Raw genomic sequence first — 27,899 nt, 5'->3', positions numbered from 1 at the left:
TAATGTCAATCTCTATATGAGAATTTTTTAGGAGGGATTGCCTTTACTCTGCCCCCATTTTGGGAAGGCTGTCTAAGCAACCCCCCATTTGAGCCATCTGGAGATCTTTTGGCAATTCCGACTTTTCGACCAAGGGTGAGTGCTCTAGTTTTGGGTATGCACATTGGAGGAGCTTATTTGATTGAATGGACTTTAAAGTTTTAGATGTTGCCAGTTTAAACCATGCACTCACAGGTATTGCCACATGACTTCTAGATGGCTCAAATAGTGGACATTTTAGAAAGCCTTTTCAAAATGGGGCAGATTAAAGGTAATATTCCCAGACAAATGATCATAATACAGATTGACATTACTCTCATTCAGTAAGATGGAGTATGAATGCTAAATAACAAAATAAGCATAAATAAATACATAGTAAATAATAAAGCAAATCAACCAAGAATGGACTTGGACATTGAATAGAAGGAAGAAAAAAATGCACATGCAATTGATACAGGTAGATCTTACAACTTCTTTTTTCCCCCTGGCCTTTTAACCAATTAATAACTATTATAGTAAATCGTGTAAATATCAAGATATCGCCCTCGGCGCAATGGTAAAAGCTGTTCCATTATGACCAATGGTCATGGGTATGAATCTCAAAACAGCCTCTCTGTTAAATAGGCACTAAGGCTGTGTACATCATGACCCTCTCGAGACCCCTATGCACTGGGAACAATCAGATAGAAAAAAGAGTGTAAACATGAGTCTTTAAAAGTGTATCTTGGAAAGTTACTGAACAAGGTAAATTGATCATCTTCTCTTTTTATTAAGAAAGGGCACCAAAGCTCCCCAAAAGATGGATCCCGGCTAACAAATAGTAATTCTGGTGACTAAGGTGTTGTTACCAGAGACTGAAACGGCAAGTTTGTCACTGTTAAGAGCCACTAATGTCTAGGAAGCTGTCCACAGTTGATGGAAATGAAGCTCTTCATGCTGCACTGTTGTTGGGCCATAGTCCACATCTAAGTCATTTGACCACATTTTTGGATTCTTTTTGTTAGATTCTTGATAATACTTCTAGAAGTTTGGATTAGGATTCCCGCACTTTAGCAAAGGACTGTTCAATACTTTGTAGATATCTTCCTCATGTAAAGTTCTTATTTGTTCAGCAATGCCTAAATATGGAAGCTCATGTGATGGTTTCGGGTGCTTCTAGATTCTATCAATCTAAGTTGTGTGGCGCACATCACCACATTGTCTTGTAACCCCTGTATTCTCTCACCGGGTTTCTAACTGATCTTGAATAAAGTCAAAATAACAGTACAAAGAGAACCTAAAACTAAAATGATCAGAGAGAAGCTTTTGTGAAACATAGCATAATCACTATGTGGATCAAAGACCTCAAGCAAGGAAAAGAGACATGTATCATTATTACAAAGATCAAATAGATATTTCCACAAAAGATATTCAACAGTGAGCAAGTTAATAAGTGGACAAAAAGTACAGGACATTACTAAGGATAATACGAGCAATGCCAATCTGGTGTCCAAAAAACAAAAAGAAGATGGTTTTTTATACCTTACATCAACTGAAAAGGCAAGGTCCCTGAGCCTTGGGACTAAGTAAGCCTCATCTCTCTCCACTATTGTACTGCCAATAGTTAATAGAACTTTGCATTATTTTCAACAGATAGAAACTGCACTATTATTGTCAAATAAGTCTCAGGGAGTTAAAAGGAAGACTCTTAGGAATGAAAAACTTTCAAGTCCGATCAGCATACTTGAGAATCAAAGAAGCAGGACCAAGACTTTGGTGTAATCTGTCATGGTCATGCATGAAGGCTAGACCACTCATGGCACCCCGAAGTAGCTTGATGACAAAAAATCTTCTTCGTTTTATGGTTTGCTCCTTGTCAAAACTGTTCCAGGATTCAAGATTACGATCTTTTAATACTGCTTCACTTTTAACTTTTGCATAGTCTGCGGCACTATAGTTCCCATCGTTACGGAAAGCAAGCCACTGTAGAGAAGAAATCCCTTCAATTTGCATCTACCATAAAGAAAAGTACAATATAAGAAATTTTAAAAGTTGATGAAGTATACCTGTTCCCCAGTTTTTGTCTCAAACCCTCCGATAAGTACCTGTATATTCTGACAGATTTCTTTGGGATCACTCTGCAAAAGTTACGCAAGAATCAGGGTTCAATTATCAGAAAGGTTTCTTTCAACTACACTCTGTGAAGACTGTTCTTGTGGAAAAGATTTGGAGTGGAAATAGATACAGCTAGCCATATTACCTGGAGAAAAATATGAGTCTTTAACTCATTTGCAGCCATCATATCTGCCTCAACACCACCAGCACGCTGTCCAGGATAGACCTACATGAGCAATAAAACAATTGATTTATTAATTGTTAAAGATCAAATAGACCAAAAACTAACATTTATGGAAAGGAGTATGAAGACTCATTCACTAGTGGTGTTGGATTCTATTAGGAGTCTAATAAGAGTTTGTATATGAGTTAAATTAGAGTTTGCATTCATGTAAACTTCTATTCCTTGTAATAGTCTACTTTCCACTTTATTATAAATAAAGGGCTTGAGATCATGGATCAATAAGCCATTCTACTACAATCATTTCTTTCAACATGGCATCAGAGCCTAAGTTCGATTGAAGAATTTTTTCCTTCTGCAAAACCCATCGCAGATTTTTTGCAGATTTTCCCTTTCTTCTGCTACCATAAAACCCATCGCAGTTGCAAAATTTTCTGCAACCATCGCAGGAATTTCCTGCAACTGTAATACCATCATAGAGCTCTTTCTTCTGCAACAATTGCAGAACTTTTTCTACAACCATCGCAGGATTTTTCTGCAACTATCGCAGACATTCAAATTCCTCTTTTTTTCTGCAACTATCGCAGATATTCAAATTCAGAAATTTTCTGCACCTATCGATTCTTCAGTTTTGGACAGAAATCTGCCACTGCAAGAACAAGAAAAAGGAGGGAAAGAAGAAGAGAAGAGGAACCCTGCTTATACCATCACCGCTGCATCTCTTATCGAGCCAGAAGCCATCGAAATTCCCTGAATTTTTTTTCACCCATCGTTTTTTTCTGGCATACCATCACCGCTGCATCTGCACCCATCGCAAACCCTCGCAACCCATCTCCTTTTTTTTCTCTGTTCTTCAGTACCCACTGCACCACAGTGGGTTCGATTAGGGAAGACCAGGAAGAAAAGGAAAGAAGAAGAGAAGAAAGAGAAGAAACACCATCGCTGCTGCTACTTGCTTCGTCTCTCCAGCTTTTGGGACTTCAAGAAGAAGAAGAGAAAACGAATCAGACTGAACCAGGTAAACAATAAATCTTGGTCGAACCATATTTTGGTTCTCTCTGAATTTAGACCAAATCAGACCATTGCATATTTGGCCAAACCATATTGTTATTTTGTTAATCTGCTATTCTGAAGGAAAAAAAAAAAAAAAAAGAAGAAAAGAAAGAAAGAAGGGAGAAATTTTTTGTCTTACATTGTTTGGCTATTGCATTCTGCGACATTTTAGTTTTTTTTTTCAAAAGGTGAAGACTGAAGAACTGCATATAATTTTGTCAACATGACAACTATTGATGATACTACTGCTCCCACTGGATCCGAATATTTTTCCACTTTTCATTCTCTTTCGGTAAGATTTGACGGCACAAATTACTTGATCTGGTCTCGATCTGCTTACCTGACTATTGCTGGAAGAGGACTAGTTGGATACATTACAGGCACTATTATCAAACCCACTACCGCAGGTGTTTTACAGGATAAATGGATATCAAACGACTCTCTTATTATGTCATTCTGATAAGCCCCTGATATCAAGAGTCTATATTCGACAAGGAAAGCACTCCTAAGGAAACGATTGACAGTTTGAAGAGTGAAGAGAGTCCTGTCGTTTTCAGCAGAGTCCTAGTGCATTCAGGCGACTGGAAAATTTGAAGCATGAAGAGTCCTTCTGCGTTAAGGTTATTAGAATTAGATTTAGAGAGTCAAGAGTCATAATACATCTAGGTTAGAGTTACATTACAGTTAGGTTTCTTTTGAAGAGTCCTACTCGAAGTAGGCTGATTTTGTTAATTAATTCGATAGGAATGTAATTGCTATAAATAGGGGGGAGGATGAGTAGAAAGGATATAGAGAGAGAAGTTTATGTGAGAGCCATTGCTCTTGGGTAGCCGTAGGATTCACCTACTGCTAGTAGTGTGTTTTGTTTCTCGTTCAACTTTTATTCAAAGTCCGTTATTGCTATTATCTTCTTGAGTTATTCCACCTTGTTAAGTAGCCTCATTCAGGTACCTAACAAATTGGCATCAGAGCCATCGATTCTAGGGGAATGGTCAAGAGTCGAATGGAGCAGAGAGGGTAGAGGAATTGGAAAGTATCGTGAAAGAGATTCAAGGTCAAGTGGGACTCCTAGCACAAAACATAGAGAAAGGAGAAAAGGCCAATAATGAGTTCAGAGATGAATTAAGGTTCATGTTATCGCAAGGAAAATCAGCAGAGATGCATACCTTAATGCCGGAGGTGACTACAACCGATGGAGTTCCAGATTACAGCAAGCGTACGATCGAACCAGAGAAACCAAGAGACTTCCTTCCTAGACATCTTGAGATGCCAATTTTCACGGGGGAAGATCCGATGGGATGGATCGCACGAGCTGAAAGGTACTTTGATCTGTACAAACTCAGCGATGAAGAGAAACTCAGAACTGCAACCCTTTGTTTTGAAGGTGCAGCACTAGGATGGATACGCTTCCGAGAACTGCGGCAGCAGCCATTGTCATCATGGAGAAACTTGAAAGAATCGATGATCTATCGATTTAACTCAGCACAGCTGAAGACTCCCCAAGAAGCATTGATTAATCACAAGCAAAGTGGAACGTTTGCAGCATATAGAGAAGGGTTTGAGAAATTAGCAGCAGCAGCCGGAGCGGTAGATGGAGAATGGTTGAAGGGGGTGTTTTTTGCTGGTTTAAATGAAGAAGTAAGGGCTGAAGTTCGATTATTTGGGCTCACCAATTTGGACCAAATAATGGACCTGGCCCAAGCCGTGGAGGACAAAAATGGAGTGGGGAAAAATAAGAAACCTTTTTTGGCCCAGCCCACTCAATCAGCCCAAAATCTAACCTCACGTTTTATTAACTTCAGCCCACCCAACACCAATATTAAAGGAACCAATACGGTTCAGGGAACCGGAATGAACCAAAGCGTTAACGGTTCGGTTCAGCCAAACCAAAGAAGTGAACCCGCGTCTTCCTCTTCACAATCTCGACCTGCAACTACAGCTGCGACGGGGAGCTCAGGACGCTCACGTTGGTTATCCCAGGAAGAAATCAAAGATAAAATGGACAAAGGGGTATGTTTCAGGTGTGACGGCCCATACTCCAAAGGCCATCAATGCCCTCTGAAGCAACTAAGGTTGTTGTTACTCCACGACGATAGTCCAGAAGTTGCAGCAGCGGAAGGAGTGATCAATGATGACGATATGGAGCCGGTGCTTGAGACGGAACTCTCGCATACCTCTTTGGTGGGGATCGATTCACCACACACACTGAAACTAACGGGACAAATAAATGGCTATGAAGTCATCATTCTGATCGATTGTGGAGCAACGCACAATTTTGTCGCTCAAGAGTTGGTGGAGCCGTTGGGATTGGAAATCCAGAAAACAAAATTTCAGGTTGCTTTGGGCGATGGGACGATTAGCAAAGGTACGGGGATTTGTCGACAGATTCCGATTCAGCTGGGCGGCGAGGTCTTTGTGCAAAATTTTTACCCTTTCAATTTGGGTAGCATTGATATAATCTTGGGCGTAGAATGGCTGCAGACACTAGGGGAAGTACGCAGTAATTGGCGCTTGAGAACCATGAGCTTTGAGTGGCAAGGACGACCCGTGAAACTAAATGGGGATCCAACCTTGCTGCGATTAGAAACAACATTGAAGAGTGTGCTACGATCGGTTCAAGCGGCGGTGATGGATACGGCTACAACCTCGGTATCCCGTCGGAGACGATATAGAGGTACAAGAGAGTACAACGAGTGTCACATTTATTAACCGACTTTGCTCAATTATTTGCTGAACCAACCGAACTGCCGCCAAGAAGGAAGCAAGACCACCAGATACGGTTAGCCGAGAGGAGTAACCCACCTAATATTCGACCCTATCGTTACCCACATTCTCAAAAGAACGAGGTCGAAAGATTGGTACAGGAAATGTTAACAGCAGGATTGGTACGACCTAGTGTGAGTCCTTACTCCAGTCCAGTACTGTTGGTTCGAAAGAAGGATGGCGGATGGCGTTTCTGCGTGGACTATCGTGCCCTGAATAAACTCACAGTTCCTGACAAGTTTCCCATTCCTGCAATTGACGAATTGTTGGATGAGCTAGGCGGAGCCACAATGTTTACCAAGCTTGATCTGAAAGCAGGATACCACCAGATTAGAATGACGGAAGGTGATGAAGAAAAGACGGCTTTTCGTACACATAATGGGCATTACGAGTTCCTGGTGATGCCGTTTGGGCTCTCGAATGCTCCAGCCACATTTCAATCACTAATGCATGAGGTATTTCGAGAACACTTGCGAAAATTTATTTTGGTGTTCTTTGACGATATTTTGGTGTATAGCAAGACCATGGAGGAACATGTGGCCCATTTGCGAACCACCTTTATACTTCTCACACAGCACCACCTCGTAGTCAACCGAAAAAAATGCATGTTTGGGGTTGCTACACTGGAGTATTTAGGACATATCATATCTAAAAACGGAGTCACGGCGGACCCACGGAAGATTAAGTGCATGGTGGAGTGGCCCCAACCTGCCAATCTTAAAGCCTTGCGAGGGTTTTTAGGATTAACCGGGTATTACCGCAGATTCGTCCGAAATTATGGTAAAATTGCCGCTCCACTCACAAACTTATTGAAGAAAGATGCATTTCAGTGGGGTAACGAGGCAACGACGGCGTTTAATGCCCTCAAGACAGCCATGACAACCGTTCCAGTATTGGTGACGCCAGATTTCACGAAAGAGTTTTTGGTAGAGACTGATGCTTCAGGTTTTGGGCTGGGTGCGGTTTTGATGCAAGAGGGCCATCCCATTGCCTACTGGAGCCAAGTGTTGTCCCCTCGCGCACAAACCAAGTCTGTCTATGAGAAAGAACTAATGGCAATAGTACTTGCCATTCAAAAATGGCGTCATTACTTGATGGGGAGACATTTCAAAGTACGAACGGATCAGAAAAGTCTGAAATATTTGCTGGAACAGCGCATTGTGGCTACTGATCAACAAAAGTGGGTCTTGAAACTTTTGGGATTTGATTTTGAGATATTGTATCGTCCGGGTAGCGAAAACAAAGCCGCCGATGCTCTCTCGCGAAGGTCTCAGGATGATAAGCAGCTTTATTCGATGACAACAGCAACTTGGCAGGAAAGTGAGGGACTAGATACAGCGGTACACGCCTCGGACCGTTACCAGAAGATCGTTCAAGCCTTGCTGAAGGGATCCCAGGACTACCCCAGCTACCAGCTTCAAAAGGGCACCTTACTCTATAAGAATCGGTTAGTCATCCCCGATGGGTCACCATTAATTCCCAAATTACTTTCAGAGTATCATTCTACCCCATTCGGTGGGCATTCAGGGTTTTTGAGGACTTACAAGCGATTAGCAGCTGTGGTATACTGGGTAGGAATGAAGGCTGCTGTCCTCGAATTTGTGGCTAGTTGTGATGCTTGTCAGCGTAGTAAATATCAAGCCATGAAACCCGCTGGACTCCTTCAACCACTACCAATTCCAGATCGCATTTGGGAAGACATTAGCATGGATTTTATTGGTGGGTTACCCAAGACTAAGAGTGGAGATACTGTGCTTGTTGTAGTTGACCGGCTATCCAAGTACGCGCATTTCATCGCTCTTTCACACCCTTATTCCGCCAAGGATGTGGCTATCTCGTTCAGCAAGGAGGTTATCCGCTTGCATGGGTTCCCTCGAACCATCGTCTCCGATCGAGATCGTGTCTTCCTTAGTAATTTTTGGATGGAGCTTTTCAAATTAGCGGGTACCAACCTCAAGTTCAGCAGTGCCTACCATCCTCAAACGGATGGTCAAACAGAGGTGGTAAATCGCAGCCTTGAAATTTACCTACGATGCTTTTGCGCTCACCAACCGAAGGACTGGATTAATTGGTTACCGTGGGCCGAATATTGGTTCAATAAGACGTTTCATTCAGCCACAAAAATGACTCCCTTTCAGGTTGTGTATGGACGAGACCCCCCCTCTCTTCTGTGTTGGGAGGATGGTCGATCTAAAGTGGATGAGGTTGATGTGTTCCTCCGAAAGCGCAATCAGGTGTTGGAGGATCTCAAAACAAATCTGCGGGTGGCCCAAGATAGGATGTGCAATTCCGCGGATTCAAAGCGTAGGGAAGTGCATTATCAAGTGGGGGATGAAGTTTTTCTTAAGCTACAACCTTATCGCTTCCAGAAACTCGCCAAACGGCCCAATGAGAAACTCAGCCATCGCTACTATGGGCCGTACCAGATCATTGAGCCAGTGGGACCAGTCGCCTATCGTCTACGTTTACCTGATGATTCACGGATTCACCCGGTGTTTCACGTTTCACAGTTGAAGCAGGCACTGGGGCAGCACATTAAGCCGCAACCGCTTCCAACTTGTTTGCAGGGAAATGGCGAGTTGCAGCTCACACCCGAAGCCTTGCTTAACATTCGTTTCTCTACTCAAGGGTTGCTGGAGGTTTTGATTCAATGGAAAGGACTGCCGCCTTGTGAAAATACTTGGGAATCTTATGCTGAAATACAGTCCCACTTTCCAGATTTTCACCTTGAGGACAAGGTGAAACTTTTGGAGGGGAGTATTGATAAGCCCCTGATATCAAGAGTCTATATTCGACAAGGAAAGCACTCCCAAGGAAACGATTGACAGTTTGAAGAGTGAAGAGAGTCCTGTCGTTTTCAGCGAGTCCTAGTGCATTCAAAGCGATGGCAAATTTGAAGCATGAAGAGTCCTTCTGCGTTAAGGTTATTAGAATTAGATTTAGAGAGTCAAGAGTCATAATACATCTAGGTTAGAGTTACATTACAGTTAGGTTTCTTTTGAAGAGTCCTACTCGAAGTAGGCTGATTTTGTTAATTAATTCGATAGGAATGTAATTGCTATAAATAGGGGGGAGGATGAGTAGAAAGGATATAGAGAGAGAAGTTTATGTGAGAGCCATTGCTCTTGGGTAGCCGTAGGATTCACCTACTGCTAGTAGTGTGTTTTGTTTCTCGTTCAACTTTTATTCAAAGTCCGTTATTGCTATTATCTTCTTGAGTTATTCCACCTTGTTAAGTAGCCTCATTCAGGTACCTAACACATTCCTTTTGAATTATATGCATCCAAATATTGCCCGGGGTACCTATTACTTGATACTGCAGCCTAAATCTGGAAGGCTACTACTGAAACATATGGACAGTTGGGGAATGATGCACAGGTTTATGAGCTACGAAAGAAGCTTCATGAGACTACCCAAAAGGAACTAATTGTGGCCCACTATTATGCTGCGTTGCGATCTCTTTGGCAAGAGTTGGATCATTATGGGGATTATCACCCCACTAATCCAGATGATGTGGCGACATATAAGAAGTACATTGATAAGATTCGAGTATATGACTTCTTGGCAGGTTTGAACGTGGAGTACAATCAGATCAGAGTGCAAGTCTTAAGTCGTTCTCCCTTTCCTACACTAGAACAGTCTTATGCTCTTGTTCAGTGTGAGGAAAGTCGTCGATTAGTCATGCTTCATACTCCTATTATGGAGAAATCAGCTTTACAGTCTGTTCGCACTAAATCTGATCCGGCTAAGGAGATTGTCAAGTGTGAGCACTGTCACAAACCATATCATACCAAGGAAAATTATTGGAAACTACATGGGAAGCCTGCTGATTTTGAGCAAAAACGAGCACAAAGACAGGGAAAACCAAAGACTAATCTTTCTGAGACAGTTTCCACCACACCCTCTGCAGACGTTGGTTTTTCGCAGGAGGAGTTCGCTACTCTGCGACGTATTATGCAGTCTTCTACTGCCGGTACAGCCTCGACCACTGCTTCCTCTACTACCCCTACCAACTCATACCTAGCTACTTCTGGTCCCGGGGAAGGAGATTGGTCGTGGTAAATGGACTTTATTTGCTCGAGCCAATTAGAGGATCTACTTCTGCTTTGACTACATCTTCTAATCCGGTCCATTCGGTAATATCAGACCTTCATCAGTGGCACCGTAGGCTCGGTGAACCCCCTTTCAAATTTTGTCATTTTCTCTAGATTTGTTTTCCTGATACTTTTATCTTACCATTACAATTTCTTCCTTTCCAAGTTTCCCCATTGGAATTTCCTTTGTTATTATCTTCCCACGTGTAACGCTACACGTGAGGGGGAGATTGAAGATGTCTACAATTCAAAGCCTTTCATGTAGACTTCCTTATGTAGAATTTGATCTTTGTTACCTTTGAAAGTTTGTCCCTTACCTTCGCAATCTTCCACTTTAGAGATCTAACATTGCTATAGAGCTATCTTTTTGACTGTGCAGAACTTGATTTCTGTTAACCCTGGAGATTTGCCCCTTAACTTGACATCTTCCCTTCGGAGATCTAACCTTGCAAAAGACTTGTCGTTTGACCTTTGCAGAACTTGATCTTTATTACCTTTGGAGATTGTCACTTATCTTGACAAATTTTCCCCTACCTTTGGAGATTGTCCCTTAGCAAACTTTCCCGTTAAAGATCTAACATTGCTACAAATCAAAACTTTCACTTTGGCTGTTTTACCCTAGCTATTGTTACCCCAAAAATATATTTTCCCTCAGATTTGTGCATAAATTTAGTCTTCTCAACCTTTGAAGATTCTACTTTTATACTTGGGCGTTCTTCCTTGGAGACATAAAGTTGCAGTAAAGATGAGGACAAATCAAATGGAAGTCTATAAGGCAGACGTAATTTATAAGTTTGAAGATCAAATTGCAAATGTTTACCTGGACAGATGTTTTATACTTTTTTGGTCAAGTTGGACATGTGTGATATCCATGCCTCAACTTGAGGGGGAGTGTTGGATTCTATTAGGAGTCTAATAAGAGTTTGTATATGAGTTAAATTAGAGTTTGCATTCATGTAAACTTCTATTCCTTGTAATAGTCTACTTTCCACTTTATTATAAATAAAGGGCTTGAGATCATGGATCAATAAGCCATTCTACTACAATCGTTTCTTTCAACAAGTGGATATATCCAAAAATATAATTTACAAATGATGCACCAACAGAACAAAGTAAACACGGCATCTCTAGAACTGAACAGAAAAATGAGAAAGAGAGAGAGAGAAAAAAAACAGGTAGCTTGTTATTTACGTTAATTGCAGAAACCTTGCATGTTCCACCATCAGTAGTTTAAAACTAAAAAAAACCAAATAAATAATTCCCTAAAATGATAAGAAACTACAGGCTTCTTAATGCCTAAGAGAAGAGGACTTAGGTGATATTGTCCCTAGCACTTTCTTTTTCCAGCTCACTATGATCAACAAGATAACATTATGAGGCAGTAAAGCAAGATACCACACACCTTGCAGGTGGTTAATAAGAGCACTAAGTGATAAAACCAACTCCATTCAAGACTCTGATTAACTCAGGTTGAGTTCCCAGCAGCCAGGATCAATAAAACTTAAGAAATCTAGCTACCCAATCGATGTAGTTTCAACAAACAGCATTCCAATTTGAAAGACCATGATACGGAAGTTTCACACCTAACCGGGTAGAACCCGAACGGGTTCCCACATCCGGTTAGCACTCGTCTCTTCTACCATCGGTTTATACCCGGATGTGGCTCCGCATGTTATCGGGATATAGCCGACTAAGTTGACCAAGGCACAATGAACACTCTACTAATACGGTAACCTTTCTCTCTTAAGAAAGTCAACTCCATCGACGATTGCACGGGGCTAATGACAGGAAGGCGTGATCTCAGGAGATATGATAGCCCCTGTCGGATAGACTTACCAAATGCATATAAGGTAAGTCAATCAATATAAGATGGAGGACACACCTCTCCGGTAAGCATCCAATACACTCTGAGTATAATCTTGTGTAGCTTTCGCACGAGACCTCACTTTGTTCATTATCTGACTTTGCCATCGGAGGCGGCTGCCTGGCATACAAGCCGGCCCGCATCTAACCTTTCTTGCAGGACTCATTGTCCCGGATACAAGAGGAGGCTCAGTCGAATCCAGAAGTATAATTGATACACATCAGTTTGGCGCCGTCTGTGGGAAACGACAAGTTCCGAAGTCATGGTAAGACGAGTTAACGGATGTTCCCGACAGGAAAACATTGGGGATGATCGAACAATCCTCGAAGATGGGGTTGATCCTTTAACCTGAGTGGAACAAGAACCACTTCAAGACAACCTGGTCCTGGAGGACCCAAACGGTGAAGGAACATCCAAGGGGCCCCAGGGCCATGCCACTGTAGAATATGTGGATGAATTAAGAAAGGGCATGCTCGAGATGCAGGGAGTGTTGCGTAACTTGGTTCATCAAACTGGAGTCGAGCAAGGACCAAGACGTAACACTCAGGCGGGAAGGTTGCTGAAAGCCTTTCGACAGGAAGAGGCTCCAGATCGGGAAGGCGTATTCCAGGAGGAAGGCGAACTGGGGAACAAAGAGAAACCCGTCCTAATCGGGACAAACGCCAAACAACTCCCAACGGAACCAGAATCAGTGCCTTGGATCGTATTTCGGTACCATCTAAGACAGGATCCCTACCCCAAAGGAGTCGCCGGGAAGAAATCGAGGACCAAGGAGAAAGCCAACCTCAGCCTTCACGTTCGAGAGTATCTATGTCCCGGGTGCATTCCCGAAGGGAGGAGGCAGCTACCCACTCTCGGAGGGAGGATCCCGTCAAGTCTGACGAAGATGAAGCTAGGCAAAATCGGCTCCGAAGGAGGGTAGCAGTGGTCGAGCGAAAACTGGAGGATCGGGACCATGATGAGGATCTGGACGTGGTTGACCGAGAACCTTTTTCGGATGAGATCATGAACATGCCTCTTCCTAGAAATTTCATCATGCCTACGTTCACCCCGTTCGAGGGGAAGACAAATCCGAAGGAGCATATAAGCTACTTCAAATCGGTAATGACTGTACTTGGTCAGGAGGACGAATTGCTCTGCAGAACGTTCCCTACTTCACTCAAAGGACCAGCCATCAAATGGTTTAGCAGCCTCCAACCGGGATCCATCAATAACTTTCGGGAACTTGCCCGGAAGTTCATATCTCGGTTCCGTAGTGCCATTGGGAGTAAGAAGACATCCGATAGCCTATTTGCCATACGGCAACGAAGAAGCGAGTCCATTCGGGATTACCTGAAGCGATTCGACGAAGTTGCCATTGAGATCGAAGATCTTGATGATCAAGTGGTGTATAGCGCGCTTTGGAGCGGAATTACTCATCAAAGACTTTTGGAAGTCTTGCTAACAGATAAGCCCAAAACGTACGGGACACTGTTACGTAATTGCCAAAAGCAAGCCATCGTTTATGAAGTAATAAACGCTCGGGTAAAGGCCGAACGAGACAGAAGATCTGATCGGGATGCAGATAAAAATTCCCCGAATGACAGAAATCAGGGGGCAAGAAACAAATGGAAACGTGATCAGGGACGAGTGAATTACACGCCCCTCAACACAAAGCCATCAGAGATTCTGATGAACATCCGGGACAAGAAATCTTTGAGGTGGCCCGGGAAGTTGCGTTCACTACCGGAGGATCGAGACATGACAAAATATTGTCGTTTCCACAAAGATTACGGCCATCACACGGATAATTGTCGAATTCAAAAATCAGAAATCGAAAAACTAATCCAGCAAGGTAAGCTTGGTCAATACGTAAGGGAATCAGGAAAATCCCGTGCTGATTCACCAGAATCAAAAAAGAGAGCCCGATCTCCAAGCTCGAGAGAGGCCGTTAAAAAGGCAGACAAGGGAAAGGAAAAAGAAGATCGGGAAGAGACACAAGTGTACGTGATTATGGGAGGCCCGACTGTGGAATCGATCCGAAAGGCGAAGCAAAAGGCCCGGTTCGTAGGAGCTGTTCACTTGCCCAAAAAGAGAGCAAATCCGGCATGCCTGGAACCAATAACCTTTACAAATGAGGATTTGAAAGGGATCGTAGCGCCGCATGATGATGCGATAATCATCAAAGTCAAAATAGCTAATCGGGAAGTTCACCGAGTCTTGGTTGACACAGGGTCATCCGTTGACCTCATCTCATACGAGGCTTTCAAAAGGCTAAAACTGGCTAATGATTTACTAACTCCTTCATCAACTCCATTATATGGTTTTGCAAGATCTTCAGTAGTGGCTGAAGGAACGATCCATTTGGATCTCAAGATCGGGAAGTCACCCCGAGACACGCTAATTCGAGTCAACTTCATGGTTGTAAGGGATTTGTCGGTGTACAATGTGATCCTGGGACGTCCGACACTCAATGCACTTGAGGCAGTCGTATCCCCTAAGCACATGAAATTGAAGTTCCTGACCGATGCCGGAATAGGAGAATGTTGTTCGGATCAATCAACCTCCCGACAATGCTACACCAACTACCTGAGAGAAAAACGGAGGCCTGAGAGTTCAGGAACCGCTCTAACTATTGAAGTTTGGGACGACGGGGACGAAGAAAGCATGCAGCGAGCGGAACCAGTAGAAAAACTGGAAAGAATACAACTAAGTCAGTCTCTTCCCGAGAGAGGGACATTCATCGGTTAGGAGCAACCGAACGACTTCAAAAAGGAGCTCACTCAGTTCCTATACGATAATGCAGATATTTTTGCATGGTCAGCAAGCGACATGCCCGGGATAGACAGGCGGGTCGCAGAGCATAAACTCGGATCCCAGAAGGATGTTTCCCCGGTCATCCAAAGACGAAGAAACTTCGCAATAGAAAAGCACGAAGCAATCAAAGTCGAAGTGGAAAAATTGGAGAAATCAGGTTTCATAGAACCGATTGAATGTCCAACCTGGCTGGCCAACGTAGTGATGGTCAAGAAGGCGAATGGGAAGTGGAGAATGTGTACCGACTACACAAATCTGAATAAAGCTTGCCCGAAGGACTGTTACCCTCTCCCGAGGATTGATCTCCTAATTGATGCAACCTGCGGGCATGAAGTCCTTAGCTTCATGGACGCCTATTCAGGGTACAACCAGATCTTGATGAGTCGGGAAGATGAGAAACATACTTCATTCATGACCGATCGGGAAAGTTACTACTACCGAGTGATGCCCTTTGGTTTAAAAAATGCAGGGGCCACTTATCAGAGAGCAGTCAACAAAATTTTCCAACAACAAATCAGGAAGAACATGGAAGTTTATGTTGATGACATGCTCGTGAAGAGTTTGGTTCGGGCAAGACATCTAGCAAACCTAAAAGAGACATTTGACGTCCTGAGAACGTACCAAATGCGCCTGAACCCTGAAAAATGTGCCTTTGGAGTTTCATCAGGGAAGTTCCTCGGATTCATGGTTTCCCAAAGGGGAATAGAAGCCAACCCGGAAAAGATCCAGGTGCTGATCGAGATGACACCGCCTGTCACGATAAAGGAGATCCAGTGTTTAACAGGAAGGTAGCAGCATTGAACCGGTTCATTTCCCGAGCCGGGGAAAAGTGCAATTCTTTTTTCAAAGCGTTGAAAACTACATCTAGTTCGGGAGCAATCACTTGGACGGAGGAATGCCAGCAGGCATTTGAACAACTAAAAACATCACTCGGGACGACACCTGTCTTGGCCAGACCAGTAACCGGGGAACCTCTTGCAGTTTATCTTGCCATCTCACAAACAGCAATCAGTGTTATACTGGTGAAAGGGGAGACGATCCAGAACCTGATCTATTATATGAGTCATATGCTCATAGATGCTGAGACAAGGTACCCGAACATTGACAAGCAGGCTTTAGCGCTTCTGGTGGCATCACGAAAGCTAAGACCCTATTTTCAAGCGCACCCAATAATAGTCCCGACCAACTTCCCACTAAAGAAGATACTTCAAAGACCTGATGTGGCTGGAAGGATGGTCGGGTGGGCGGTAAAGCTTAGCGAGTACCACATCGAGTTCAAACCGAGGATGGCCATAAAAGCTCAGGCTTTAGCCGATTTCATTGTGGAAAGCACCCTACCACAAAATGAGAGTCAAGCAGCTACTACTAAAACATCAGACTTCTGGATTCTACACGTTGATGGCTCGAGTAGTGCTTTAGGATCGGGAGCAAGCTTGACACTCAGCAGTCCCGATGACTTCACAATCAGCTACGCTCTAAGATTTAATTTTCCAGCTTCAAATAATGATGTCGAGTATGAAGCTGTCTTAGCAGGCTTACGAGTGGCACGAGTACTCCGCGTTCGTGAATTGGAAGTAAGGAGTGATTCCCAACTTGTTAATCAAATCAAGGGAGAGTATAATGCGAAGGATGAAAGGATGGCCAAGTATTTAGCCAAGGTTGAACAGCTTCAAATTTACTTTGATCGGGTAACCTTCCAACAGATACCCAGAAAGGAGAATGAAAAAGCAGATGAACTCTCCCGGCTATCTTTGGCGAACTCCAAAAATTTAGACTCGGCAGTCTACATTGAAGAGCTAAACAGCCCGAGTACACAGGAGATAGAAACTTTTGAGATCAGTAGAGAGCCCGACTGGACAACACCATTGTTGCAATATCTTCGGGATAATATCTTCCCGACTGGTCCACAAGAAGCCAAAAGAATCGAAACCAAGGCGGCTCGGTTCACCATCATCGGGGACCAACTATACAGAAGATCATTCACTAAGCCACTCTTGAGATGTGTTGGTCCTTCCCGAGCAAGCTATGCTCTAGCAGAAATTCATGAAGGAATTTGCGGGGCACACATGGATGGAAAGGCTTTGGCACAGAAGGTGTTGCGATCGGGCATATTCTGGCCAACTGTACAGAAGGATGCCATCGAATATGTTCGCAAATGTGAACAATGCCAAAAACACGCTAACGTTCCAAAGGTGCCAGCAGTTCCCATGATGCCCGTCTCCAGCCCGACACCATTCGCAATGTGGGGGATGGACCTTGTCGGCAAATTACCGAAGGCTTCGAGAAGTCGGGAGTACCTTGTTGTTGCCATAGATTACTTTATGAAGTGGGTCGAGGCTGAACCTTTGTCTTCCATCACAGAAAAGCAGATGGAAAAATTTTTCGAAGAAAAAGTCATCTACAGGTTCGGGATACCTCGGATCTTAGTAATAGACAATGGAAAACGATTCAAGGGAACAGGATTCAAATCTTTTTGTAAGAGATACCACATAGAGCATCGGTTCGCCTCAGTTGCTTACCCTCAAAGCAATGGACAGGTAGAAGTCACCAACAGAACACTTATGGACGGGATTAAGAAGAGACTAGAGGATAATCGGGCACAATGGGTCGAGGAACTCCCGAGTGTTCTGTGGTCATACAGGATAACTGTGCGAACCCCAACTGGAGAAACTCCATTCTGCCTGGCGTATGGAACAGAGGCCTTAGCTCCCGTGGAAGTGTTGGCCGGGTCATTACGTTACAACGCTTTTGATGAAAATCAAAATGATCAGGGCCTAAGGGAAAACTTCGATCTCCTGCATGAAATCAGAATGAAGGCACAACAAAGAAATCAGTTGTACCAAAAGAGAGTAGCTCAACACTACAATTCTCGGGTCAAGAACCGAAGATACAAATCAGGAGATCTGATACTGAGACGAACTGAGGCTTCCGATCCAAAAAATCAAGGAAAATTAACTCCAACGTGGGAGGGACCTTACCTGGTAGACAAAGAAACAAGACCAGGAGCATACCGACTGAAAGACTCAGTAACTGGAAAACCGATTGATCGGTCGTGGAACTCCACCAATCTAAGAAAGTTCTATCAATAACTTTATCTTCTTCAAAAAGAGAAGATCCATACGGGTCCATCCCGGTTCATTTTGCGCCTTTTTTAAGGACTAGCACTTTTTATAAAGTTAGATTCGGCCACTTTCCCGGTCTATTTGCACCTTTATTAAGGACTTACATCTTTTTCCTAAAAGATAAAAACTATTTGGGTCCTTCCCATTTGATTATTTGCATCTTTATTAAGGACTTGCATCTTCTTCCTAAAAGATAAAAACTATTCGGGTCCTTCCCGTTTAATTATTTGTACCTTTATTAAGGACTTGCATCTTTTTCCTAAAAGATAAAAACTATCCGGGTCCTTCCCGTTTAATTATTTGCACCTTTATTAAGGACTTGCATCTTTTTCCTAAAAGATAAAAACTATTCGGGTCCTTCCCGTTTAATTATTTGCACCTTTATTAAGGACTTGCATCTTTTTCCTAAAAGATAAAAACTATTCGGGTCCTTCCCGTTTAATTATTTGCATCTTTATGAAGGACTTGCATCTTTCTTTAAAGATAATCATCTCCAGGTCCTTTCCGATTATTCATGAAACCTTCAATTATTCAGATTTGACCCGAACGATTTGCAAAAGGACTTGGCACTTGGTAACAAATTACGAAGGCAAAACAATTCATTCATTCACAAAAGGATTACATTGTTCGGGATCAAAAGATAAGAGTTAGACATATGAGTCGGGATACAAAAGATTTAAAGGTCCTCAGTCAATCTTCAAGGAGGGGCTTGCAGGAGGATTCTCTTCAGCAACAGATTCAACCAATCCTTTGTTAAACACCTGAGTATCAGCAGCAGTGTCAGTCGGGGAACCCCTGACTCCTTCCTCAACGAAAGATTTCTCTGGACCGTCGTCCTCAGCATCCTCTTCAAATTCTCCTTCAGCCTCTTCCTCATCCGCTGCTTCTTTTGCTGCTTCTTCCTCTTCCTTTTCCTCTTCCACTTCCTCTACAGGAGGGGATTGAGGAAGAGGATCGATATAGTCGGTAGCAACAGGGAATGGACGGAACACGAGTTCGGGAAGACCCTCGGGTAGGGGAAGATTGAGCTCATCATACAATTGAGGGTTCAGAAGCTTTTCCAATTCCTTGGGACGAGGAAGCTCGGTTTGCTCCAATGTCTTCTTGAAAGCAATGCGCAATCCTCTTCTGAAGGCTGGAGTGGCAATGGCCAACGATAGTTTTTTGAACTCCTCGGTGGCAAAGTATTCTTCCAACACCTTCCACTTGAAGAATTGCGCCCCCGAGGACTTCAGCTCTGCTAACTCGTCCCTCAGCTGCATTCTCATTCTTTTCGTCTGATAAGAGAGCCTCAGACGCTTTCAAGTCCTCGGAAACCTTCCCGAGTTTCTTCTCGAGATCGCCGACTTTTCCCTCGTATTTACCTTTGCTTTTGGAAAAGTCGTCCCTCTCCTTCTTTAACTTGGCCATTTTCTCTTCGGCCTCCTTCAATCTCTTTTCCGCCTGGTCAGCCCGAGTCAATGCTTAACCAACCCGAACGTTTGCTTCCCCATGAAGCTGTTTGGCCAGCGCTAACTGGTTCGCCTGATCCCGAGCCCTGCGAAGGGACTCTGAAAAGATATGGACCTCCCCGGCCACATACCTGAAAGAAGAAATGATTAAAAAAAAAAAAAAGGAGAGGACTCGGGAGAAAGTTACCTAAATCCTTCATTAAAAAATTCCCTATTCAGGAGATTCTGCAAGTACACCCGATCGGCGTCATCGGTGACATGATTCAACCATTGTTCTGCATGTCCCGAATCATTGAAAACAAAGTTGAAGCCGGGATCCCCGGCTGAAGTAGAAGGCGCTACTTCACGTACAGGTTCGTCAATACGAACTTTCTTTGGTTCTTTGGGGGACAAGGAAGGCCATCCGCTTTCCGTTTTTCACCTCCCGAAGGGGGTTCTTTCTTTCTGGGGCTCTTCTCAGTCCCGACAGTCACAGCTGCCGCAGCAGCTTGGCCCTTAGGTGCAGAAACCTTGGCCGGCACAGAACCCTAGGCAGGAGCCTTGGTTTTCAGAACTCCAGAGGACGAAGCCTTGGTAGTTGTTACAGGTTTTCTTCTTCGGGCCTCATCCATCTTCCCGAGGGCCACAGCCATCAGGTCCTCATCAGAAATAGTATGGCTCACTGCAAAACAAAGAAGATATAATCAAGTCAGCACGGCAAGTACAAAAGAAAAGCAACAGAAACTAAAACTTACCCGGGGAGAAACCCCACATCTGAAGAACTGACTCATACTCCATGGAATACCCATGGACTGCAAACTCATCATCATCAACCCGGTTAATGATCCCGACCCTTTTTTCTTCCTCGGGATCTAAGTCGACTGGAGAATTTAAACAGTCAATGTCTTCCTTGGACACTTCCTGGAACTGGGTAAGGAAAGGCTCGGGAGCAGGAGGTTTAAAGAAAAGAAAAAATTCCCTCCACTTCTTGGTGGTGGATGGGAGAGAATCCTTTAGAATGAAGTTCCCCTGGAAGGAAGAGGAAACTCTCGTTGAAAGAAAAAACCAGCCACACTGGATGTGAGGATGCAGAGAATAAAAATGATGAAACATACCAAAGGTCGAGAAAACTCCTAAGGTATGACAGAAGCCGACGAACCCGATCATGATTCGCCAACTGTTCGGGCTCAAGTTAGACGGGCTAAACCCGTAATGATCTAAGAAATCAACAAAAAGATAATGCAAGGGGAGATGCAGCCCCCCGATGAAGGCATCATAATACAAGGGATAAAATCCCCTCGGGAACCTGTTCACCCTTTGACTGTCGATCGGGAGTATAATTTGGTACCTCTCGGGTATAACAAAGCTGGACTTAAACCTATCTAAGTCGTCAACAAAGAGGGAACAAAGGTAAAATTCTGGTCCCGATGAATTCTGAACAAAGTCAACATGCCAAGGACTCAAAGGCTGGGACTGAGCCAACGCCAAGGCAGCAGGATCTAAAGTTTTTCGATCTGGCTTGCGGGGAATAGCTCCCCGAAAACCACTGGGACGCTGAAAAGGTGGACGAGGTGGGGCTTTTCTACTGGAAACTCGGGACGTGGACGGAACGTCTGTTCGCAGGAAAGCTTGAGAAGATGAAGCTGGAGGGTCTCGAGAAGTGGCAGTGGACTCGGGTCTGAAAGCACTCTGAGCGGAAGGAGTGGCAGGATTTGAGTTTGAAGCATGCACAGGACCTCCCGAGACTCAACACTGGGAATGGCCTCTACTTGATCTTGAGCAGACTGAGCAGCATGAGCCTGAACAGTTTGTTGCTCCTTATCCTTACGAAACATCTCATAAATCTCTTCAAGGACCCGAGGATCATCATCTTCGGTGGAACTACGGCCAGAGCCGGATCTTTCCTCATCCGAGGATTGCTCGTGAAGGTCTTTTAGACGCTCCCCGGTCAAGTTATACCTCTTGGTCTGGTCACTGTCACCTTCACTAGTATGTCCCTCAGCCCGACAACGTTTTTCCCTATGAACGGGAACGGGAACCTTAGGCTTAAACCTAAAACCCCTCAAACTAACTTTCGGCCTCTTAACTATATACTTCCTCGGGGCCATAGAAAAGAAGAAGGAACTTACTAATTGAAGACTTGGAAAACTTTGAGAGCTTAATCGGGAGTGTTTCTTAGTCGAGAGCAAAGGAAACTGTAAATCAAAAATGAAGAAAAAAGGTCTCTATTTATACTACCGGAAGAGGCGCTACGTTTCTTGATCGAACGGTTACGTCCATTGATGATCGACGGTTCAAGAATGAAGACGGTCTGTCTCCCCGAAGAGCTCATTATAAGCCTACGCATAGCCATATGACGTGTCATGCCCAGACTGGGCAAGGACCTCGAGGAAAGCTGTTAGAAAAACGGCTGGTCACTTCATTACAAGCATTTAATGCACCCAAATCAAACACTTCCTCATTTCCCGAATGATATGGAACAACACTCGGGACAAAAGTTTCCTCATTCTCTCATTGGTCTGGACAAGCAGCGAAGCTTATATGTGATGGACTCCCATATTCTCCCGAATGAGATAAAACGATGATCGGGATAAAAAGATCGAAATTAGGCATTTGAGATTGTCCTCAACTCAAGCAAGAGTAAATGTCTCCCACTCTTGACTACATGATGCGGATCAATTATACTTCTGGATCCGACTGAGCCTCCTCTCTTATCCGGGTCGATGAGTCCTGCAAGAAAGGTTAGATGCGGGCCGGCTTGTGTGCTGGGCAGCCGCCTCCGATGGCAAAGTCAGATGACGAACAGAGTGAAGTCTCGTGCAAAAGCTACACAAGATTATACTCAGAGTGTATTGGTCACTTACCAGAGGGGTATGTGTATGCTTTTATATTGTAAGTGTTACCTTTTATGTATTTGGTAAGTTTGCCCGACAAGGGCCGTTATTTCTCCTGAGATCACGCCTTCCTGCTATTGGTTCCAGCACAATCGCCAACGGAGTTGACTTTCTCAATAGGGAATGACTGCCTTATTTGTTGAGCGTGATGCGCGCTTTGATCAACTCAATCGGTTATGTCCCGATTGAGTGTGAAGCCCCATTCGGGCGTAACCCGTTGATATAGGAAAGTGTGTCAATGAGATGGCCCGGCTGGACTTTAAGATCAGTCCGGGTTATACCCAGTTGGATATAAACCTTCCATATCATAAGCCCCCTATCCCGGTCGTTGTTTGCAAGGTTCGGGATAGCTGGGAAGTTGGACCATCTGGTGTGTCTGATTTTCTCAGTTCCTAAAAAGACCATTGAGCTCTTGAGAGAGTACTGGCTGTTCATAATTGTAGTAGCAGTCGGGTACAGTCCCATGTATTTGAGAGAGATTTACTTGTGCTTGTGTGTGTTGAGGGCAATCCCGAATGTCCAACTACGACCGTTAGTTCCCGATCATTATTCTATAGCACTCGGGAGAATGTAGGAGTCCATAATTAAATCTGCTACTTATCCCATTCGATGAGAGAATGAGGAGCCTTTTATCCCGAGTGTTGTTTCACATTACTCGGGGGACCTCGGAAGTGTTCCGCTCGGGTGCATTAAATGCCTGCAATGAAGTGACCAGCCGTTTTCGTAACGGCTTTTCTCGAGGTCTTCGCCCAGTCTGAGAGCGACACGTCAAACGGCTATGCGTAAGCTCATAATGAGTGCATCGGGGAGACATACCGTCTCCATTTCCCTAACCGTCGATCATCAATGGGCGTAACCGTCCGATCCAGGAATGTAACACCTCTTCCGGTAGTATAAATAGGGACCTTCCTTCTTCATTTTTGGATTATAGTTTCCTTTGCTCTCGACTAAGAAACGCTCCCGACTAAGCTCTCAAAGCCTTCCAAGTCTTCAAGTAGTAAGTTCTCTTTTCTTTCTTATGGCCCCAAGGAAGTATAAAGTGAAGAGACCAAAAGTGAGTTTGAGAGGTTTTAGGTTCAAACCTAAGGTTCCCATTCCTGTTCATCGGGAAAAACGTCGTCGAGCTAAGGGATATGCTAGTGAAGGTGATAGTGACCAGACCAAAAAGTATAATTTGACCGGGGATCGTCTAAAAGACCTTCATGAGCAATCCTCAGATGAGGAACGATCTGGCTCCTGTCATAGCTCCACCGAAGATGATGATCCTCGGCTTCTTGAAGAAATACACGAGATGTTTCGTAAGGATAAGGAACAACAGGAAGCTCAGGCCCAGGTCGTTCAATTTGCTCAAAGATGAAGTGGAGGCCATTCCCAGCGTTGAATCTCGGGAGGGTCCCGATCAGGGTTCAAACTTAAATCCTGCCACTACCTCTGATTCTGCCACTCCTTCCGCTCAGAGTGCTTTGAGACCCGAGTCTACTGCTACTTCTCAGAATCCTCCAGTTTCATCTTCTCAAGCTTTCCTACGCACAGATGTTCCCTCTACGTCTCGAGTGTCCAGTAGGAAAGCCCCACCACGTCCACCTTTTCAACGTCCCAGTGGTTTTCGGGGAGCTACTCCCCGTAAGCCAGATCGTAAAATGTTGGATCCTGCTGCCTTGGCATTAGCTCAATCCTAGCCCTTGAGTCCTTGGCATGTTGACTTTGTTCAGAATTCCTCGGGACCAGAGTTTTACCTTTGTTCCCTCTTTGTTGAGGATTTAGATAGGTTTATGTCCAGCTTTGGTATACCCGAGGGATACCAAGTTATTCTCCAGACTGATAGTCAGAGGGTGAACAGTCCACCGAAGGGATTTTATCCCTTGTATTACGATGCCTTCATCGGGGGGCTGCGTCTCCCTTTGCACTATCTGTTTGTTGATGTGCTAGATCACTACGGGCTTAGCCCGTCTAACCTGAGCCCGAACAGTTGGCGAATCATGATCGAGTTCGTCTGCTTCTGCCATTCTTTGGGAGTCTTCTCGACCTTCGGCCTGTTTCATCATTTTTATTCTCTTCATCCTCACAGCCAACGTGGATAGTTTTTTCTTTCAAAAAGAATTTCCTCCTTTCAGGGAAACTTTCTTTTGAAAGATTCTCTCCCGTCCACCACCAAGAAGTGGAGGGAATTTTATCTTTTCTTTAAGCCACTTGCTCCCGAGCTTTTCCGTACTCAATTCCAGGAAGTGCCCAAGGAGAAAATTGAATGTTTAAATACCCTATTCGTCCTATATCCCGAGGAAAAATATGTCGGGATCATTAACCAGGTGGATGACAATGAATTTGCAATCCATGGGTATTCCATGGAGTATGAGTCAGTGCTTCAGATATGGGGTTTCTCCCCGAGTAAGTTTTTGTTTCTATTACTTTTCCTTTGTTCTTATTGTGCTGACCTGATTACATCTTCTCTGTTTTGCAGTGAGTCATAATATCTCTGAGGACGACCTGATGGCTATGGCCCTCGGGAAGATGGACGAGGCCTAAAGGAGAAAACCCGTTGCAACCACCAAAACTTCGTCCTCTGGAGTTTTGAAAACCAAAGCTCCCGCCCAAGGCTCTGCACCAGCGAAGATTGCCGCCCCTAAGGGCCAGGCCTCTGCAGCGGCAGTGACAGTCGGGGCTGAGAAGAGCCCCAAAAAGAAAGCCCCTTCTTCGGACGGTGAAAAACGAAAGGCAGACGGACTTCCTTGTCCTCCAAAGAAAGTCCGTATTGACGAATCAGTGTGCGAAGTAGTGCCTTCTTCTTCAGCCAGAGAACCAGGCTTCGGCTCTGTTTTCGCTGACTCGGGATATGCCGAACAATGGCTAGATCAGGCCACCAATAATGAAGATCGACTGTATTTGAAGAACCTCCCGAATAGGGAGTTTTTTTATGAAGGCTTCCGGTAATTATCTCTCGGGTCCCCTTGCTCTCTCTCCGTTTTTTTTATTCTTCGCCTAATGTTTCCTCTTCAGGTATGTTGCCGGGGCGGTTCATATCTTTTCTGAATCCCTTCGCAGAGCTCGGGACCAGGCTAATCAATTAGCACTGGCCGAACGGCTTCATGGGGAGTCAAACGTTCGGGCTAGTACAGCTATAACTCGTGCGGACGAGGCGGAAAAGAAGTTGAAGGAGGCCGAAGGAAAAATGGCCAAGTTAAATAAAGAGAGGGACGACTTTTCCAAAAGTAAAGGTAAATACAAAGGAAAAGTCGGTGATCTTGAGAAGAAGCTCGGGTTGGTTACCGAGGAATTGAGGGCGTCTGAGGCTCTCTTGGAAGATGAGAGGAATGCAAACGCGCAGCTGAGGGATGAGTTAGCAGAGTTGAAGTCCTCGGGGGCGCAAATCTTCCTGCGGGATGTGTTAGAGAAATACTTCGAGACTGAAGAATTTAAGAATCTATCACTGGCCATTACTACTCCTGCCTTCAAAAGAGGACTGCGTGTAGCCTTTAAGAAGACTTTGGAGCAGGTTGAGCTCCCTCGTCCCAAGGAGATGGAGCTACTTTTGGATCCCCAGGTATATGACGAGCTCAAACGTCCCCGACCGGAAGGTCTTCCCGAGCTCGAGTTCTTCCCGTTCCCGGTTGCTACTGATTATATAGATCCTCGTCCCCAACCTCCTCCTGAGGAAGAAGTGGAAGAGGACAAAGAAGAAGAGGAAGCAGATGCTCAGGAAGAGGCCGGAGAGTTTGAAGATGACGATCTGGAAAAGTCTTTCGTTGAAGAGGTAGGCAGAGGTTCCCCGACAGATACTGCTGCAGACATACAGGTGTCCCACGAGGGATTGGTCGAGCCTGCTACTGAAGAGAACCTTCCTGCAAGCCCCTCCGTAAAGATTGACTGAGGATTTTCAAGCTTTTTGCATCCCAACTCACATGTTTATCTCTTCTTTTTATCCCGGATAATGTAACTTTTTGTGAATGAACTAATCATTTTGCTACTATAGCCTTCGTAATTTGTTGCCCAAGCGTCAAGTCTTTTTGCAAATTATCCAAGTTGGATTTTAAAAATTTCATGAGATGTCAAGAAGGGCCCGAATTGACTATCTTTAAAGAAAGATGCAAGTCCTTATTAAAGGTGCAAATAACAAACGGGAAGGACCCGAGTGTACATTATCTTTTTAGAAAAAATGCAAGTCCTTTTCAAAGGCGCAAATAACAAACAGGAAGTACCCGAGTGTACATTATCTTGTTAGAAAGATGCAAGTCCTTTTCAAAGGTGCAAATAACAAACAGGAAGGACCCGAGTGTACATTATCTTTTTAGAAAAAATGCAAGTCCTTTTCAAAGGCGCAAATAACAAATGGGGAGTACCCGAGTGTACATTATCTTTTTAGAAAAGATGCAAGTCCTTTTCAAAGGTGCAAATAACAAACAGGAAGAACCCGAGTGTATTTTATCTTTATGAAAAGTGCCAGTCCTTAAAAAAGGTGCAAAATAGACCGGGATGAACCCGTGTGTATCTTAAAAAAGATAGTTATTGATAGAATTTTCTCAGATTGGTGGAGTTCCATGACCGATCAATCGGTTTTCCCGAAGCTGAGTCTTTCAACCGGTATGCTCCTGGTCTTGTTTCCTTGTCTACCAGGTAAGGGCCCTCCCACGTTAGAGTCAATTTCCCTTTATTCCTTGGATCTGAAGCTCCCGTTCTTCTTAGTACCAAATCTCCCTATCAGTACCTTCGACTTTTGACCCGAGAGTTGTAGTGCTGAGCAACTCTTTTTTGGTACAATTGATTTCTTTGTTGTGCCCTTGTTCGGATTTCTTGCAAAAGGTCTAAGTTCTCCCTTAGGCCCTGGTCATTCTGACTTTCATCAAAAATGTCGTATCGTAACGACCCAGCCAACACTTCTACGGGAGCTGAGGCTTCAATTCCATAAGCCGGCCAGAATGGAGTTTCTCCAGTCGGGGTTCGTACAGTGGTCCTGTACGACCACAGAACACTCGGGAGCTCCTCGACCCACTTTGCCCGATTATCCTCCAGTCTCTTCTTGATCCCGTCTAGAAGTGTTCTATTGGTGACTTCTACTTGCCTATTGCTCTGAGGGTAGGCAACTGAGGCGAACCGATATTCTATGTGGTACCGCTTACAGAAGGATTTAAATCCTGCTCCTTCAAACTTTTTTCCATTGTCTGTTACCAGGATCCGAGGTATCCCGAACCTGTATATAACTTTTTCTTCAAAAAAAATTTCCATCTGTTTTTCTGTTATGGAAGATAAAGGTTCAGCCTCGACCCATTTTGTAAAGTAGTCTATGGCAACCACCAAGTACTCCCGACCTCTCGGAGCTTTCGGTAATTTCCCGACTAAGTCCATTCCCCACATTGCGAATGGTGTCGGGCTTGAGACAGGCATCATGGGAACTGTTGGTATTTTCGGAACGTTGGCATGCTTTTGACATTGTTCACACTTGCGAACATATTCGATAGCGTCTTTTTGCACGGCAGGCCAGAATATGCCCGAGCGCAATACCTTTTGTGCCAACGCCTTTCCACCCATATGCGAGCCGCAAATGCCCTCGTGAATTTCTGCTAAAGCATAGCATGCT

At 44.3% G+C, this 27,899-nt stretch overlaps 1 protein-coding gene across 2 annotated transcripts in view; it reads right to left on the bottom strand.

The window, feature by feature from the left end:
- Window positions 1–27,899, bottom strand: part of LOC149000231 (Protein kinase superfamily protein) — a 40,449-nt gene that overhangs the window by 4,974 nt on the left and 7,576 nt on the right. For both annotated transcript variants that reach the window (XR_016170629.1, XM_089139060.1), the window contains exons 4-7: window positions 2,279–2,359; window positions 2,085–2,156; window positions 1,763–2,001; window positions 1,561–1,632 (exon numbers count right to left, since the gene is read on the bottom strand). Coding sequence is in view for 1 of the 2 variants with exons in the window: in XM_089139060.1 (XP_088995186.1) it covers window positions 1,561–1,632; window positions 1,763–2,001; window positions 2,085–2,156; window positions 2,279–2,359 (464 nt within the window). In the remaining variant the exon portion in view is untranslated. The remainder of the gene's footprint in view (window positions 1–1,560; window positions 1,633–1,762; window positions 2,002–2,084; window positions 2,157–2,278; window positions 2,360–27,899) is intronic.

Source organism: Hakea prostrata, chromosome 11 (assembly GCF_041222555.1).
Source record: "Hakea prostrata isolate BN-2017 chromosome 11, UWA_Hpros_2, whole genome shotgun sequence".
Lineage (NCBI taxonomy): Eukaryota > Viridiplantae > Streptophyta > Magnoliopsida > Proteales > Proteaceae > Hakea > Hakea prostrata.
Note: the sequence above shows the minus strand (reverse complement) of the source record. Positions and strands in the feature narration are given on the sequence as shown.